This window comes from Trachemys scripta, chromosome 4 (genome assembly GCF_013100865.1).
Source record: "Trachemys scripta elegans isolate TJP31775 chromosome 4, CAS_Tse_1.0, whole genome shotgun sequence".
In the NCBI taxonomy this organism is placed as follows: domain Eukaryota; kingdom Metazoa; phylum Chordata; order Testudines; family Emydidae; genus Trachemys; species Trachemys scripta.
Window position 1 is genome coordinate 6,935,715 of NC_048301.1, and position 15,831 is coordinate 6,951,545.

General features: G+C 46.2%; 1 protein-coding gene and 1 long non-coding RNA gene across 2 annotated transcripts in view; one reads left to right on the plus strand and one right to left on the minus strand.

Moving 5' to 3' along the window:
- Positions 1 to 7,192, plus strand: part of LOC117876708 — a 43,048-nt gene extending 35,856 nt beyond the window's left edge. Inside the window, exon 3 of the long non-coding RNA XR_004645527.1 lies at positions 6,299 to 7,192. This is a non-coding gene — a long non-coding RNA (uncharacterized LOC117876708). The remainder of the gene's footprint in view (positions 1 to 6,298) is intronic.
- Positions 7,193 to 10,893: 3,701 nt separating this feature from the next.
- L2HGDH (L-2-hydroxyglutarate dehydrogenase) overlaps positions 10,894 to 15,831 on the minus strand; it is a gene marked incomplete at its 5' end in the record, with an annotated part of 30,043 nt that continues 25,105 nt past the window's right edge. Inside the window, 1 exon segment of the mRNA XM_034768921.1 lies at positions 10,894 to 13,502. Coding sequence (XP_034624812.1) covers positions 13,307 to 13,502 — 196 coding nt within the window.

Genomic DNA, 15,831 nt, shown 5'->3' on the forward strand with positions numbered 1-15,831 from the left:
CCCTCTGTTGCTTTTTACAGATTCAGACTAACACGGCTACCCCTCTGATATTTATTAATGGTTATTGATCATTACAGTATTTTTATTACGTTATGAAAACGGCAACACTCTTCCAAGATCTCACTTTCGTAGCCTGTATCACTTTGAATAAACCTGTTATAAGACAAGGCTCCTATGTTTCATCAAGGAGTATCAGATGTGAAACAACATGAAGGTATTTAAGAAGCCAACTCAAAGAGTTCCTCCTACACAAGCATTCAGGTCTTGAGCAGTCCAGGCAAACAACGCACGTTACAACAAAGCTTAAACTTGTTCTTCATAATCATTTTAAAAACAATACTAGCTGCCTATTTAATTTTAAAAACAGCAAAAAATATCCACCTCCCTTTCCATTTCTTATGAGTCTTGAAGTTTAAATCTCCTCAATGAGATAAGTATCAGGGGGTAGCCGTGTTAGTCTGTATCCACAAAAACAACAACGAGTCCGGTGGCACCTTAAAGACTCACAGATTTATTTGGGCAGAAGAAGTGAGTTTTTTTACCCACGAAAGCTTATGCCCAAATAAATCTATTAGTCTTTAAGGTGCTACTGGACTCCTTTTTGTCTCAGTGTGATAGATATGCTTGCTTTGGTCTGTTTAGCTCTTGGAAGTCCAGGGTCTCCGGGCTGCTGGCCCCGTGCTGCCCGGGGTCCCTAAGGACAGCTCTGTCCTCCATTAGGGAATTTTTTCCTGAGAACCCCCTGTAACATTTTGAGAACCCCAGTTTGGGAACCACTGATTTAGAGTAAGGTGTCCATTAGAAAATACAATCCATCGGGGAAGTATTTCAGTTACTTTCCTGACTATGCGTCTCATCCACACTTCAGCTCCTCTCTCCTGGTATTGCTGATGTCCAGTGATGTGTTCTATGTAGATGTCCCTCGACCACCTGATGGCCTCCAACACCATGAGTTGCTGCATCAGCCGAGCGTAGGGTTTGACCAATTCTGTATTCCCGCAACGCTTGCTCGTTACTGGGGTCCCATGCGCTCAGGGCTCTGACGATCAGCACATGTCTGAACCCAGTAACCCTTAGCTGGAAAGTCAGTCCCAGTCATGCCCTACTGCAGCGCACCCTGATTCCTGCCCTGCATCGTCTGAGCCTGAGTCCCAGCTAGAAACCCAAGCCAAGACTGACGAGTCAGATCCCCTGGAGTAGGGTGACCAGATGTCCCCATTTTATAGGGACAGTCCCGATTTTTGGGTCTTTTTCATATATAGGCTCCTATTATCCCCCACCCCCCGTCCCGATTTTTCACATTTGCTGTCTGGTCACCCTACCCTTGATGGAACATGGGCATGCAAGTACCTAGCCTTACAATTATTTATTATTATTGTGCTACACTGCCATTGTGGCTTCAGTTCTGGGTGCCGCAGCCTTTGGAGATGAATGTGAGCTAGGAGCCCATCCAAGTATCCAGCCCCGCCTCTCTCAGCCCACACTCTTTGTTCGGCCTGTACATGGCAGCTGTTCGGCCTGCACAATCGGCCTCCGTGACATGCTAAAGCCACGGCTAGCGACCACTCAAAGGACCGTGGCATGGAGAGCACTTGCCCACATGCCTACTATCCTTTCCCCTTACCTCATCTATCCCGACCGGCAAACCCCTTCTCCCCACTTTTGCCATCTCAAAATGGCAACCGCCAGCATGGCCCAGCTACAATTTCTACCCTGTCCCCGCAGCCGAGTCTAATAATATTTGTGCAAACATAGGCGCCGACTTCCCCGTTTTCCCTGGGTGCTCGACCCCTCATCTGCCTCCCTGCCCCGCCCCCACTCCACCCCTTATATGAGGCCCCACCCCTGCCACCCTCTTCCCACCCCTGCCCTGCCCCCATTCCAACTCCTTCCCCAAAGTTCCCGCCCCAACTCCGCCGCCTCCCTGCCCCTATTCCCAGGGCCATCCCACAACATTTGGCACCTGAGGCCCCCATGCCCCCTCGCTTGGGCCAAAACTTTGAAAGGTCTCAATTCCGCCTTCTTCCTGTTCTACTCCTCTCATGGTACTGCTCTGCTACCTACCCCAACAAAGGAGAACTAACATTTTAAAATGCCTTGTTCAAAAATTTTAAGTAACACGTAACTTTCAAACGCCTGACCAGCAAATGTAACTTTTCTTGTCTGCATAGTAAACACTGGCATTTTTATCTGTTTGAATAATCAAAGTGGTGCTTTCCGTGCCTTCTTGGTTGCAAAGATTTGAACTGCTTCCTGAAGGTCCACAGTCTGTGCCAGCTCATGCTCTATTGAGATGGTTGCAAGGCCGACCACCCTCTCCTGTGTCATTGCGGTGTGTAGATGTGTTTTTATTAACTTCAGCTTGGAGAAGCTGCGTTCTCCACTGGCAACTGTTACAGGAAGTGTTAGAAGTATGCGCAGAGCAACAAAAGCATTTGGAAAGAGGGTGGTCATCTTATTTGTGCACGTATATTCCAGAACAGCCTTTGGAGTTGATCCTGCTGAAATGTATCTTGAAAGGGCTTTCAGTTCATCACCTAAATCACTCGCATCAATATCGTGCATGTCATCATGTGTCAACACCGTCTCTAGTGCCCTGCATTGCTGGTATAGGTCTTCTTCAGGTATAGTGAGGAGTTTTGGAATATCATACAACATCCCAAATATACTGCTGTGTTCCTTGAGCTGCATGAAACGTTCTTCAACTGACTGTATTGCACAATCTAGCACCTGGTTAAAGAATTCAACTTTGAATTGTTGTTTGGGGTCTTTTATGGGATTATCCCGTGACTCATAATCCAAATGTCATCTTCTTCGGTGACTCTTGTATTCTTGAATGGGTGGGAAAATAGCTTCAGTGTGAAGTTCCTCTGCCAACTTCAAAACATTTTGAATCCCTCATCTGACTGGTAAGACTGTAGGTATGACTTTGCTTTGTCCAGTTGTTCCATTGCTCCAGATATATCAAGGTCAATACCTTGGTGTCTCATGCTTACAACATTTATTTCAAACAGTATGTCATACCACAACAATAAGCCACACAGAAATTTGAAGTTATGTATGTTTCTGGAGATTCCATTTCCCTCTGCCACTGTTCTCCCACAAACAGTTCCTGTCATAGCATTATCCTCCATAATGGCAAATATGGCATTATCTATCTTCCCAATTTGGTGTTTGATAGGCTTTATCGCCTCCACTCGACTTTCTCATCGTGTGGCACTCAGTGGTTTCAGTGTCAGAGAGGATGTTCCCAGATGTTGCTTCAAAATTTGCCATTGATGAGTTGATGCAGAGAAAAATACATAGATGCTTTGAATTACATTAAAAAATTCAGCAGCCTCACTAGAAGCTGATGCTGCATCACTGACCACCAAGTTCAATGAATGAGAACTGCATGGGACAAAAAAAGCTCAAGGATTTAACTCTCGGATAAGTATCTGCACTCCCCTGTTCTTTCCTCTCATCTTGGCACCATTATCGTAGCCCTGACCTCTCATGTCAGCTATCGCAATTCCTGTATCTTCCAGCTTTTTAAGAAGCACATTTGTCATACCAGCTCCTGTAGTATCATCAATGTCAATAAATTCTAGAAAATGCTCTCTGACAGTCACCACTGCAGGGACATTTTCACTAGGTTCTGTTGTTGTTACAAAACGCACCATTAAAGTAATTTGTTCCATATGGCTGATGTCAGGTGTGCAGTCCAGAATAACAGAGTAATATCTTGCTGACTTCAGATCTGCCACAATCTTCTGTTTGACATTTGTTGCCAGTAACTGTATGATCTCATTTTGAATGGTTTTTCCAAGGCACATTTCTTGGGTGGTGACTCTTCTTAGATGCTCCTGGAGTACAGCATCAAACTCAGCCATCAGCTCCACAATTTTAAGGAAGTATCCATTGTTTGGCACATACAGCTGATCTGAAGTGCCACGCAGTGCTAGGTTTTAGGTAGCAAGCATTCTCACAATGGCAATGAGCCTTTTCAGGACATTTTGCCAGTAAAGAGACTCTGATGCACTCTTCTCGTGATGCTGATCATCTATGGTGGCCTTTAACCTTAGTCTCATATCAAGCTCTTTCTACCTATGGAATGCTCGCTGGTGATTTGCTGCCTTCTCATGGCATGCCAGATTTCTAGCCAGATTTTTCCAGTCCTTTGTTCCTGTAGAACCTAATGTGGCTGGAACATTAGACTGGAAGAGTTTGCAACAAAAACAGTATGCAGCATTCTGGGGTTTTGAGTACATAAGCATGGCCTCTCCACTTTGTCACAATTAGGGATTTCACATCAGTAAACTTCTATTTTCATTGTCTTTGGGGAACATGAAATTTTTCACTTGCTGTGGCCCATGCAGTTCAGGGAAGTCCCTCAGGCTACTGCTCAAGTGGGTCCACAGTCCTGGATCATCTAGACTTAAGGAACTAAACTCAGCAGCAGCTGTTTCTTTCGCCTCCACCACACTCTTCTCTGATCTACACTTTTCTTCAGGAATGTGCATGGTTACATCCATTTGAGATGGAGATATGGATGCTGCAGTAGATGCCAGGTCACCTGCACTCTGACTAACGGGAAGATCAGGCATCTCCTCACCACTCACATCCTCACTGGGGCCGGGAGGCTCACCATGAACATTTGTGTCTATGTATCTCAGGAGAGCTCCTTCCTGCTTAAATAGCAAAGCTTCCTTTGCTTGCTTTCTTTTTCCGAATGCTGCCCCAGAGGGGCGTTTTCTTCTTTCACTCATGAGGGTTGATCTGTGCCAGTTGTAGTGGCTCTCAACACTCAGTTGAAGGGGACAAATAAGCAGGCTGGTAGAAGGGCCTGAGTGAGGGAAGATATCAGCGTCTTAAGGGCCTAAATGGTTCCTACTACTTCAGTTGATTGCCTGTTCTCCTTAAGTGGGTTCAGGGAAGCAGGAGGAAACAGGAAGCTCCCTGAGAAGCTGGTGTTAATCAGTCCAGGCTCCTGGGGGTGCTGGAGAGGCACATAAGAGGCTTCTCCTCCTCTCTCTCCCTGCAGCTCCTGCTACTTTCTGCTATCCCCTCTCACCTTTTCTCCTGCCTGCCTGTTATGTGTCTTGTGCTCTCCTTTCTCCAGCACAGCACTCCACCATCTCTGTGCAGCTAGAGCAGAGAGAATACATATGCACCAGCAGCAGACACAATTTTCTACACTCTGTGTCCTAGTGGCGCCCCCCACACACTCTGGTACCTAAGGCGGCTGCCTCAGTTCACCTCATGGTAAAACCAGCCCTGCCTATTCCAACTCCTTCCCCAAATCCCCGCCCCCTCTCCTGAGAGCACCACGTTCCCTAACGTTGCCAAACAACTGTTTGGCAGTGGCCGGGCGGGAAACACTGGGAGGTAGGTGGAGGAGAGGGGATGTGGCGCGCTCGGGGGGGGGGGGAGAGCTTGTCTGCCAGTGGGTGCAGAGCACCCACTAATTTTTTTCTGTGGGTGCTCCAGCCCTGGAGCACCCATGGAGTGGGCACCTATGTGTGCAAAATTCAGCAGGATATTGCGCAAGTGGCTACAGCAAAAGAGGTTTGGTTAGGATTTGTAGTTTACATGAGGGATGAATGGACAATGCATGCCCAGTCATGGCACAAATAGTACTGCTCCCAGCTAAAATATAAATGCTCTGTACACAGTTGTAGTCAACAGTTATTGCAGGGTCCTATCTATTTTTCTCTGCACCTTCTCCATCTCTGCAGGGGAGATAGAGCAGAACTTAAGCCTGAGAAATTGCTCTGTTTTGTTTTGTCCATTATGGGTAACGGTTGTGCACCCTTTCCTCCAGGATGGCTTGCAAGCCCCTTCCATTCCTGCAGCATTTCTGGGGGGACCACCCTGGCAGCGTAGCTCTCTGGACAGCCCTTTGCCTTTTTGAATAAGACCATTCCTTGCCTCCTAGTCACCTGCCTCAGTGTAAGGTCATTGAAAATGGGGACCTCTCAGACAGGATGTAGAGGGGATTACTATTCACCTCACCCCCCATGGCCCCCATAACTCCCCTTAACACCTATGCTATAGAATAGCCTCCAGCACGCAAATAAAAACAAAATAAAACCTGGCACATTGCTCCAACCACCCCCCACCTCCACCCCTAGCAACATGAAAGCAGACAGAGTAGACTGAAATCCAGCACCCTCCAGACATGCAGACCACTTACCATCTCTGAGGGTCCCCTAAGAACGAGAAGAGTTCCAGGGACGTAAACTCATAGACGTAGTAAAAGAAGCTATCATGGGATATGAACAATAAGCAACAGGGTTTTTTTCCCCTACTCCCACAGCAGCTGCAACCACCAGACTGTCAAGGCTAGGGCCTCTATCTACTGCTGACTGACTGGACAACCCGAGGGGGTGAAAAAGGAAGACCCGGGGCAAGATGTTTGCAGAACTCACGGTAGAGTCCCACACAGGCCAGCTGAGAAGTGGAGGTTGTACATGAGCATCCAGAGGGAGGAAGAAATGCAGCTGTCTCAGGAAGTCGTGGCTGCGGCCAAGAACATGGCCACGGAGAGCATGGAAAAAAAAAGACGGGGCGATTCAGAGGCTGCCCTGGACGCTATGCTGCCCGTGAATGCTCTCCTTCACAACATGCTCTTGCTCAGCCAACAGGCTCTGCAGCACCATAATCTGTGACCCAGCCACATCCTTCAGCCCCTGGACAACACCGGGTACTGGGACCTCCCCGCCGTACTCCTGCAGCAGTGCTCCTTGAGAGTGTTCCCTTTTAAAACGAGCACGGAGACCTCTAGCACTGGGAGCCCTGCTCTTTTGAGACCCACAACACCCTGACAGTTTTGAGCAGCAGCACTCAACTCCAGAACCCACGTGGACAAGAAGAGCCAGAGGGAAATCACACATGTGCCTTCCCTGTAACTCTGAGCACCCCCCTGTGAATCTTCCCAAGAGTACCCGCAGTTGAGAGGCACCAATACCACCTACCCTTAGTGTGAGGAAACTTGGTGTATGCCTATTGTGGGTCAGTTCCCTGCTCCATCAGCCCCTGGCAACATAAGCACTGCCTGCCTACTCCACAGGCCCTGCTCGCTGTACAGGTTAGTGATAGGCATACTCAACCCCCGAGTCCTCCAAGCATCCCCCTGGAGCACCCAGCTCCAAATCAACTGGACACTCACAGAATTCACAGATCCTCTGCTCCCAAAGGACAGCACGCCCTAGCTTACCAATACACCAATGGTTCCCAAACTTGTTCCGCTGCTTGTTCAGGGAAAGCCCCTGGCGGGCCGGGCCGGTTTGTTTACCTGCCGCGTCCACAGGTTTGGCCGATCGCGGCTCCCAGTGGCCGCGGTTCGCTGCTCCAGGCCAATGGGAGCTGCTGGAAGCGGCGCAGGCCGAGGGACATACTGGCTGCCAGGGGCTTTCCCTGAACAAGCGGCGGAACAAGTTTGGGAACCACTGCAGTGCATCTTAGATCACAGCTCTGCATAACACCCAGCACTTCAATATGTTTATAGTAAAACCAAGACGTTTATTAAATAAAGAACTGAGATTCGAGAAGAAACAAGTAGAATTAATGGAAACAAATGGTTACACATAGAATAAAATCACAACACGCTTTCTAAAGCCGAGATTTAACTAACAAAACCTTCCCATGTCTCAAAGGTCAGCTGACCCAGAGCCAGATTGGCTATGATCCTTCAGTCATAAAACAGGCCAGCTGGTGACTCATTCCCTCGGCAAAGGCTAACTGGGCGTCTCTCTGCACCCCCAGTTATAGTCCAACGATCCATTGTCTTCACCTGCAAACAGGGTAACCCCAGGAGAGACTTTGCAACCACTTGATTAGCATGTTGCTCAGACTGTATTTAGGTGGTGGCTGTGAAGTGTACGGTACCCACACTCTACATATAGCCAGACAGGTAGAGAAGTATCTCCTGCCTGAACGAAATCTGCTTATCGCCTTCTTACCAGCCCCCAACTCATGGACACTAAGAACATAATTTTCAGTATATGTACATAACTCCTTACATATTATCCATGCAGACATTTCACAATGATTACGATGACCAGCGTGACACAGGCTTTGCATAGAAACCTTACATGACACTCTTTGGCAAATTAATACGTATATACCAGACTGGGGGATCCTTGTAACCCTTATCTAGCCCGGTTCCTTCTGCCTGTTGGATCAGGATCACACCTCCCTCAACCCAAAATTGTTCTATTTGCAGTGTTCTTACCGTTGAACTTCCAGTTTTGTTTTGCATTGTTGTTTTAATGAAAGGTTTGTCTATAGTTGTTTGCTTAGCACATTGTTTAGCTAAATGTATTTGCACATAGGAAACTATTATCATTTTTCCATTGGTTCCATAAAAAAATTTACTTTTAGCTTTTTATTGTTCTTCCATAATAAGAACAGTTTACAAAGCATCAGTTATGAGTGATCAGTGCATTTATCTCAGCCATTCCTTTAAGTAAAGCTGAAAACGTCATAGGGTTTCACAAAACTACAGAGGGAATGTTCCATTTCCACCATCCATACCCAGTACACTAGTGCTCACCCTGTATCTTTCCCAACTCCCCTTCCATGGGCAAACAGCTGCACATATTCAGGCCTAAGACTCAAAATATGAACAACGGGCCCCCCGCGCACATTCCCCTGGGGTGACTGTTTTCTGTGGGACACCTCCTGGCTGCTCGAAGCACCAAGCAAGTCTCTGCCGCCCACTTATCGTTAAGGCTTTCTCCCCTGCTCTCACAAACATTGTGCAGAACACAACATATAGTTATAACGGCCAGAATGTTTGTTTCTGCCGCTTCCAATTCCCTAAACAGTGCCATCTGCCTTTCAAACGGCCAAATGCAACTCAACCATCATTCTGCAACTACTCAGGCAGAGGTGATGCATTGGGGGAGGCCTGCGGGGTCACATCCCTCCCCCCCCGCCAGATTGCTCAGTCACATGTTGTGGCTGGTCCGCCTCCACGTGAGGGATAGCTCAGTGGTTTGAGCATTAGCCTGCTAAACCCAGGTTTGTGAGTTCAATCCTTGAGGGGGCCATTTAGGGATCTGGGGCAAAAATCTGTCTGTGGATTAGTCCTACTTTGAGCAGGGGGTTGGACTAGATGACCTCCTGAGGTCCCTTCCAACCCTGATATTCTATGATTCTATGTAGAGCAGCTAAGCCATGAGCTGTGCCAGGCAGGGAGAGGGAGGAACAGCTGGGAGCTGCACCAAGAGGCTGCTGCTTTCCAGAGTGGGGGTTGCTGGACGGAGGGCGTGGTTCGAGCTGTTCCGGGGTTATGCTCCCACACTGTCACCAGGCTTGGGTCGTCAATGCCCTCAGGGCGATAGTTAAAATGTTCCTTCTTTCTGTGCAAGTGGGCTGCGTATGGCTTCGTTAGCCACGGCATCAGAGGATCAACCAGGATTCCCAGAATAACCAAACCGATGTCCACAGTGGTCCTGAGGGCGAACAGTCCTTTCTCCATTATTCTGAAAAGAACTGAGTTCCAAAGGATCCTAGCATTGTAGACCCTTCCAGACCACCCTGCATTTATGTCTGTTAATCTGCCATGGTGGCCGACCTGTCATTGGAGCACCCTGGAGAAATACCCCCTTCTGTTTATGAATTCTGCACCCTGGGTGGAGACATGAGAATGATAGGCACGTGGGGTCCATCAATTGCCTCCAAATGGTTTGGGAACCCCAGGCATGCAAATCTCTCGATAATCTCCTGAGCTCTATGCAGTTTTAAGATGCAGTCAGACAGAACCTTATCACTGGCATAGCAGACCTGCATGAGAGTGGGCCCCCAACAGTTGATCGCCCCACAACAAATTGGTTAGTTCTGGACCAGTAACATTCTGGGGTGACCAGCTTCCAGATGGCAATGGTGACCCTGTTACTCCAGTATGGGGCACTGCACGTTGATACACTGTCACTACAGCTCCAGCGTCAGTTCTGCACAGATCTCAAAAAAGGTAACCCTCCCTGTCCTGAAGTTCTCTTGCCACTGCTGGTCGTCCCATGTCTGCACAACAACCCTCTCCCACCACTGGTTTCCTGGGTCCAGAATCGGTGCTGAATGTTGTGTAGGTGATCCTGGAACTGGTCTTCTTGTTCCAACAGCTCAGCACCATCCTCTTCCTCTGGCTGGCACCGCGTCAGTGTTCCCGTGCTAAAGCAGGAGCTGCAGCTGCTGCCATAGGATATTTTCCTGCTTCTGCACAGTCCACATCGTCTGGTCAGTGGTGTGCCGGGTGAAGACCAGTGTCAAATTCATCCAGCTTTGACTACTGTAATATAGCCCAAGCACTTTGTGTTTATTCACACTCATCACCATAGGGCTGCAGAGCAGCTGGGTCCATGCTGGCCAACAGCAATTCAAAAACGGCACAAGCTCACCCTGAAGGGAAAAGTATGGGACAGAGATGGTGGAAACAGGGAATGAAAAGAAAAAAAGAAAAAAAACCTGCCTGCTTTCCCACAATTCACCGCAAAAACATTCCCAAGATGCACACCCACCCCAAGAACACCACAACCTCTGTTTGCAGCACTGCTGCAGTATGTTCACACACTGCAAATTGAAAATGCGTCAGATGTTCGGAGAGGAAAATGAGTGCATTTAATCAGAACCTCCTCAGAAGAGACGTTCAGCTCATTCTCATAGGTGGTTCTGGGTAATCCTACTGATCACACACATTCCTATGTGGGAAAGAAAGAACTTTCTCTTTGAGCAAATCTAGGTATTTCTATACACAGAACCACAGACTGCCTGAGATTGGTGTTTAACCAATAGACCACCAACGGGAAGTTTCCTGCAAATCAAGAACAATTTGTATGCCTTAGATTCAGTGGGCTGAATGACGAGTGCTAATGTAATATTTTTAACCACAAAATACAAAGGAACATGATATTGGAACAATACAAGTGAACTGGACATTTTATTCTTTTCACACTTCTTGGACAAAGCTTCACTTACGTGCTAACACCGCTATTGTAGCAATTTACAGAATTTTAAAATGTTTCCTTTTAAAAAAAAAGTTGTTTACAACTCTCAGCAGAAATAAAGACTTTTACATAATTTGATAAAAGATTCAGAACTAAAAAAGCATCTAATAAGCTTTAGCCCAGTTATCTCACTGAAATTTAATTAAGAGAGAATTCCTTATAAAACGATCAGGCTGTACATTTAAACTCCCTGATTTAAGAATCAAAGTGCATGACTGGTTTACTTTTTAACATGCTTTATTCTGTTAATACATGTTAGAGCCACACCTCATGTAGGAGGAAGTTACTTCGCAATCTTCTTGTATTTACTGTTGATAGGCAACACTTGGTGAGAGGACCTATTTTAGTTGTGCAGCTCTGATTCTTGCTCAACTATACTGTGTTGGTAGTTGAAGCAGCTGGAATCCCATTCTAGCTTTATTTGGGTTAAAAATAATGTGCATAAAGATTTCTCTTCAAGAGGCTAATTATTTGGGTTTATAAATTGACATATTAAGTTTACTGGGAGTTCTCAAGTATACCAGAGATGTAGAATCTGTTTATGTACCTGAACTCCTGTGCTAACATAATGCAATGTACCTATATAACAGAAATCTAGAAGGTAATCTTTAAAAAAAAAAGAAGGGCCAAATTGTCTGGTAGCTAACCACCCTTAATTATCTCCATTTCCCAACATCTCATGCACACATGCTTTTAAAGTGTACTTTGCAGCATTACGTCCCTGGGGCCATACAATTATCTTTTTTGTAGTAATTATGCTGTACATACTAAGACATTCATAGTTCAGTTAGGAAAGAGGTTGTTTTAAGTCCCCAGATTTTAATGAACATTCTCCGCATTCCAGGGAACAGTTTCACTTCCAGGCACACTTCTGAAAACATTTCATAGTGTTTGAAGCAGCAAATGTCAGAGGAAATACAAAGTTCACAAGTGTGTCTTTCAGTGATACCAATCAGTACTCTCGAAGGTCCCCTCCTACCGCCAGATGATTGAAAGTGGGAAACTTTCATGACTCACTGCGATTTGGACTCAAAGTGAAAGCAGTGTATAAAATGACTCAACTAAAGACAGGTTTCTGTAAATTCCTCCCTTTCACATCGTTTTTACGAAGTAGATTTTCATCCGATTGCTCAATATGCGGCACAAAAGCAAGCTCATTGTGCATCATCTGTCTTTAAGAATAATTATTTGCTCTTCACTGACCCCCCCGTTTTGTTTTTATAAAAATGGCTTTTATGGATCTATCTCTGATCTCTGGAGGCAGACAGTGCTTGTCTAGCTCATCTGGACCATGAATGACTGTGTGCAGATGTAAACCAAGTAAGACATCCAAAGGAAATATAAAACCAATTGTTGGGCTTGGGCCTATCTCAGATACCCTGCATACAGGGGAGGGGTAGCTCAGTGGTTTGAGCATTAGCCTGCTAAACCCAAGGTTCTGAGCTCAGTCCTTGAGGGGGGTCATTCAGGGATCTGGAGCAAAAATCTGTTTGGGGATGGGCCCTACTTTGAGCAGGGGGTTTGACTAGATGACCTCCTGAGGTCGCTTCCAACCCTGGTATTCTATGAAATCATCTTTTAAGGGAGAAAGTTCTGAATGTCAAATAACATTTGCAGCAGTTCCCCAATGATGCAATAGCAAAGGATTGTTTACAGTACTTCCATATTCCAGATTCCTTAAAGGGCGTTCACTAGTTTTTCTCATTTTGTTCATTAGGGGGGAGGTGAATTCCCCAAACTCTTGAAAGAGGGAGGGACCATCACAGCCTCTCCCGGGCCATGATGCCTCAAGGGGCCACCTTGCTGCAGTGAAGATGCCGAGAGGTCCTGTTTAAACCAGAGAACATGGGAAATCAGAGTGCGGGCAGCCCATTTGGCAATGACTCTTTCGGTTCCTCCTACAGCCCCCTAGTGACCATAGAGCCGCAGTTAGTGCTAGCACCATGCGCAGAGAGGCAGCTCTTTGGTGAGGAAGGAGATGTCACTGCCTCTGCAGTTGAAGGTGGCTCTTTTCTCTCTTCCAGCTGGGCACTCACTGATTCCTGTCCCCCCATTAATACAGTATTTTGGGGATGCCCTCCATTCCCCCAGGACTTATCTGATCTTGCATCTGCTATGTTTATTAAGTAGAGAAGTAAAGGCTTATGGAGGCAAACAACTGAATTGTCAGTTTTGTATTCTACAGCCTAAATGACAGTGTTCATTTGCCGAACAAGACGACTTCCAATTTCTCTTCACTCTGACAAACTGCAGACTTCATTCAGTGCAGTCACACAGCTAACCAAGAGTGGATACAACCAGTGTGGTGCCGGTTCATTTCACAAGCCAAATCTTCGCTCCACTTCATCTGCAATCATTTTTGCAATGGCAAGGGAGGAGGTAGCGGCAGGAGATGGGGCATTTCTGACATGAAGAACTCTGCTTCCAAGATCGCCAGTGCCTCCATCAAATACAAAGTCATCTACCAAATTTCCATCCTGGTCCAAGGCCTGGGCTCTTACTCCAGATGGACCCCTGCAATAACAAAGGAAGACTTGGTAATGAGAAAGAAAACAGCAGGGGCTAATATTATCTAATAAACCACACCAAGTTGTGAGACATGCTAAACAAAATACTGTCAATTCCCTTTAGGGCATTTAAAAGTGAACCAGGACCTAGGAATAAACAACGATCCGTTACAAAACATGTAGGTTCCTAACACGGTGTTACTTCTGAATCCCCTTGAGGCGAGATGGGGGAACGCTAGAAATTGTACTAGCAGGTCACAGAAACGAGGAAGCAGACCAGCGCTAGTCTATTTCATTCTAAACCTGAGAGAGACGTGGTCTAAAAATACAACTACACTAGATCTAATCCAAGCTCTGACACTTACTCGCCCCCTGAGATCTGGGCAAGTCATTTAGCATAAACACCACCAAAATATTTCTGCCACAAATATCCATATTTTCTCTGATTTTCTCTTGTTAATAAGGGAGACGGATATTAGCTCACAGCCACCATTATACTTACCCTACATACATACTGTTGTATAGAGATTTTGTTACTAAAGAATATTTGGACCATTTGGGGCACCGTGCCCTTCCTATGGAAAGCCGTAAGTCAGATGTGACATGGAAAAAATATTCTGCAGCTGTGCAATTTGCGTAGGCTGTAGTCAGACAGCTATTCCATGCGGACATCCCAGCAGTGAAATATGACTATGAGGCTCAGTTATTGTATTTCTCTCTTAGTGGAGCTTCCTGTAGGGCTGTTTGCAGGCAGTGCCGAATGCAGCAGCATACCTGTTTACTGGATTGATCACATCTATCATCGGTGTTTGTATGGCCTCCTTTACCACTGTATCCAATGTCTTACACTCTTTTCATGTGCTCACCCTCACAGCACTCTGTGTAGTAGGAGCTTCTTTATTTTACAGATGGGGAACTGAGGCATGGCAAAACTAAGGGCTTGTCAACACGAAGAAGTTTACTGGTATAATTATATTGCTATAACTCTCTGTGAGTGCACTGTTATTCCAGAACAAAAGTGCCTTTTCCCTGTTTGGTTTATGTCACTAAATGGGAAAAGGGCACCCTTAGTCCATAATAAGAGTGTCTACACTGGGTGTCATTCTGGTATGACTACAGCAGTATAATTGTACAAGGATGGTTATGCCAGTAAGTTTCCCCATGCTGACAAGCCCAAAGCGACTTGCTCTAGGTCACACAGGCCAAGCAGGGAATTGAACCGGGTCTCCCAAGTCCCAGGCTAGCATCCTAATCATTCCACCACCCTTAGGCTTGCCCTGCAGTTTGCGCACTGGATGCTTATGTGACAGAATGACCGTAAGGCAGTCATGTTCGTTTAAAAACCCTTTGAGCAGGGAGAAGGCTACATGCAAGGCTTCCATCTTGAGTTTACCCCAATGATTCTCTGCATGCCAGTAATATCAGCCATATAAGGATTCTTCACTCAAGCCTCAGGGCTTGTCTACACAAGACAGTTAATCTGGAATAAGGTAGGGTGTGAGGGCACGTCTTCACTACCCCGGATCGGAGGGTAACGATCTATTGGGGATCGATTTTATCACGTCTAGACGGGATAAATCAATCCCCGATCACTCTGCCGTCGACTACGGAACTCCACCGCAGTGAGAGGCGGAAGTGGAGTCGGCAGGGGAGCGGCAGCGGTTGACTCGCCGCCATCCTCACAGCCAGGTAAATCGACCTAAAATATGCAACTTCAGCTATGCTATTCATGTAGCTGAAGTTGCATATCTTAGGTCGACACTCCTCCCCCTCCCCCCCTGTAGTGTAGACCTAGCCTGAATTTAAAGAAGACTAGCTATTCCTGATTGACTCCATGTGTGGACGCTCATACTCCTGAAGAAGAGTGTCTTATTCCAAATTAGCTTAATCCACTGTTATAATCAGCAAAGCTATTCCAGAATAATTTGCTTTAGACAGCCCTTAGACTGGGAGTGGACCAAGCTTTTCTGTAGCAGCCCTTAACGCGGCATACCAACAGGCCGAATCCAGCAGGGTGGGATGTCACATACAGGAACAGATTGAAATTTAAATTCGAGTGGTTTGCAATATGGCCTTTCTAGACTTCTACAAGCATTAATCTTGTATTGATGCTAATTTTAGAAATGACGACGACAAGGATTGCAAGATGATTAGGAATGTCAATTCTTTAAGACATTTAAAAGCACTGGGGATATCTGAATATTTGTGGTTCACACAATTTATCCCAGTGATGCAGACATCTGAGCAGTGGATAACATTTAAAAGGTCTCAAAAGCAGTAATGCAAACAGCACTGACAGCGAGTGGTTTAATATAGAATCACAGAGTTTAAGGCCA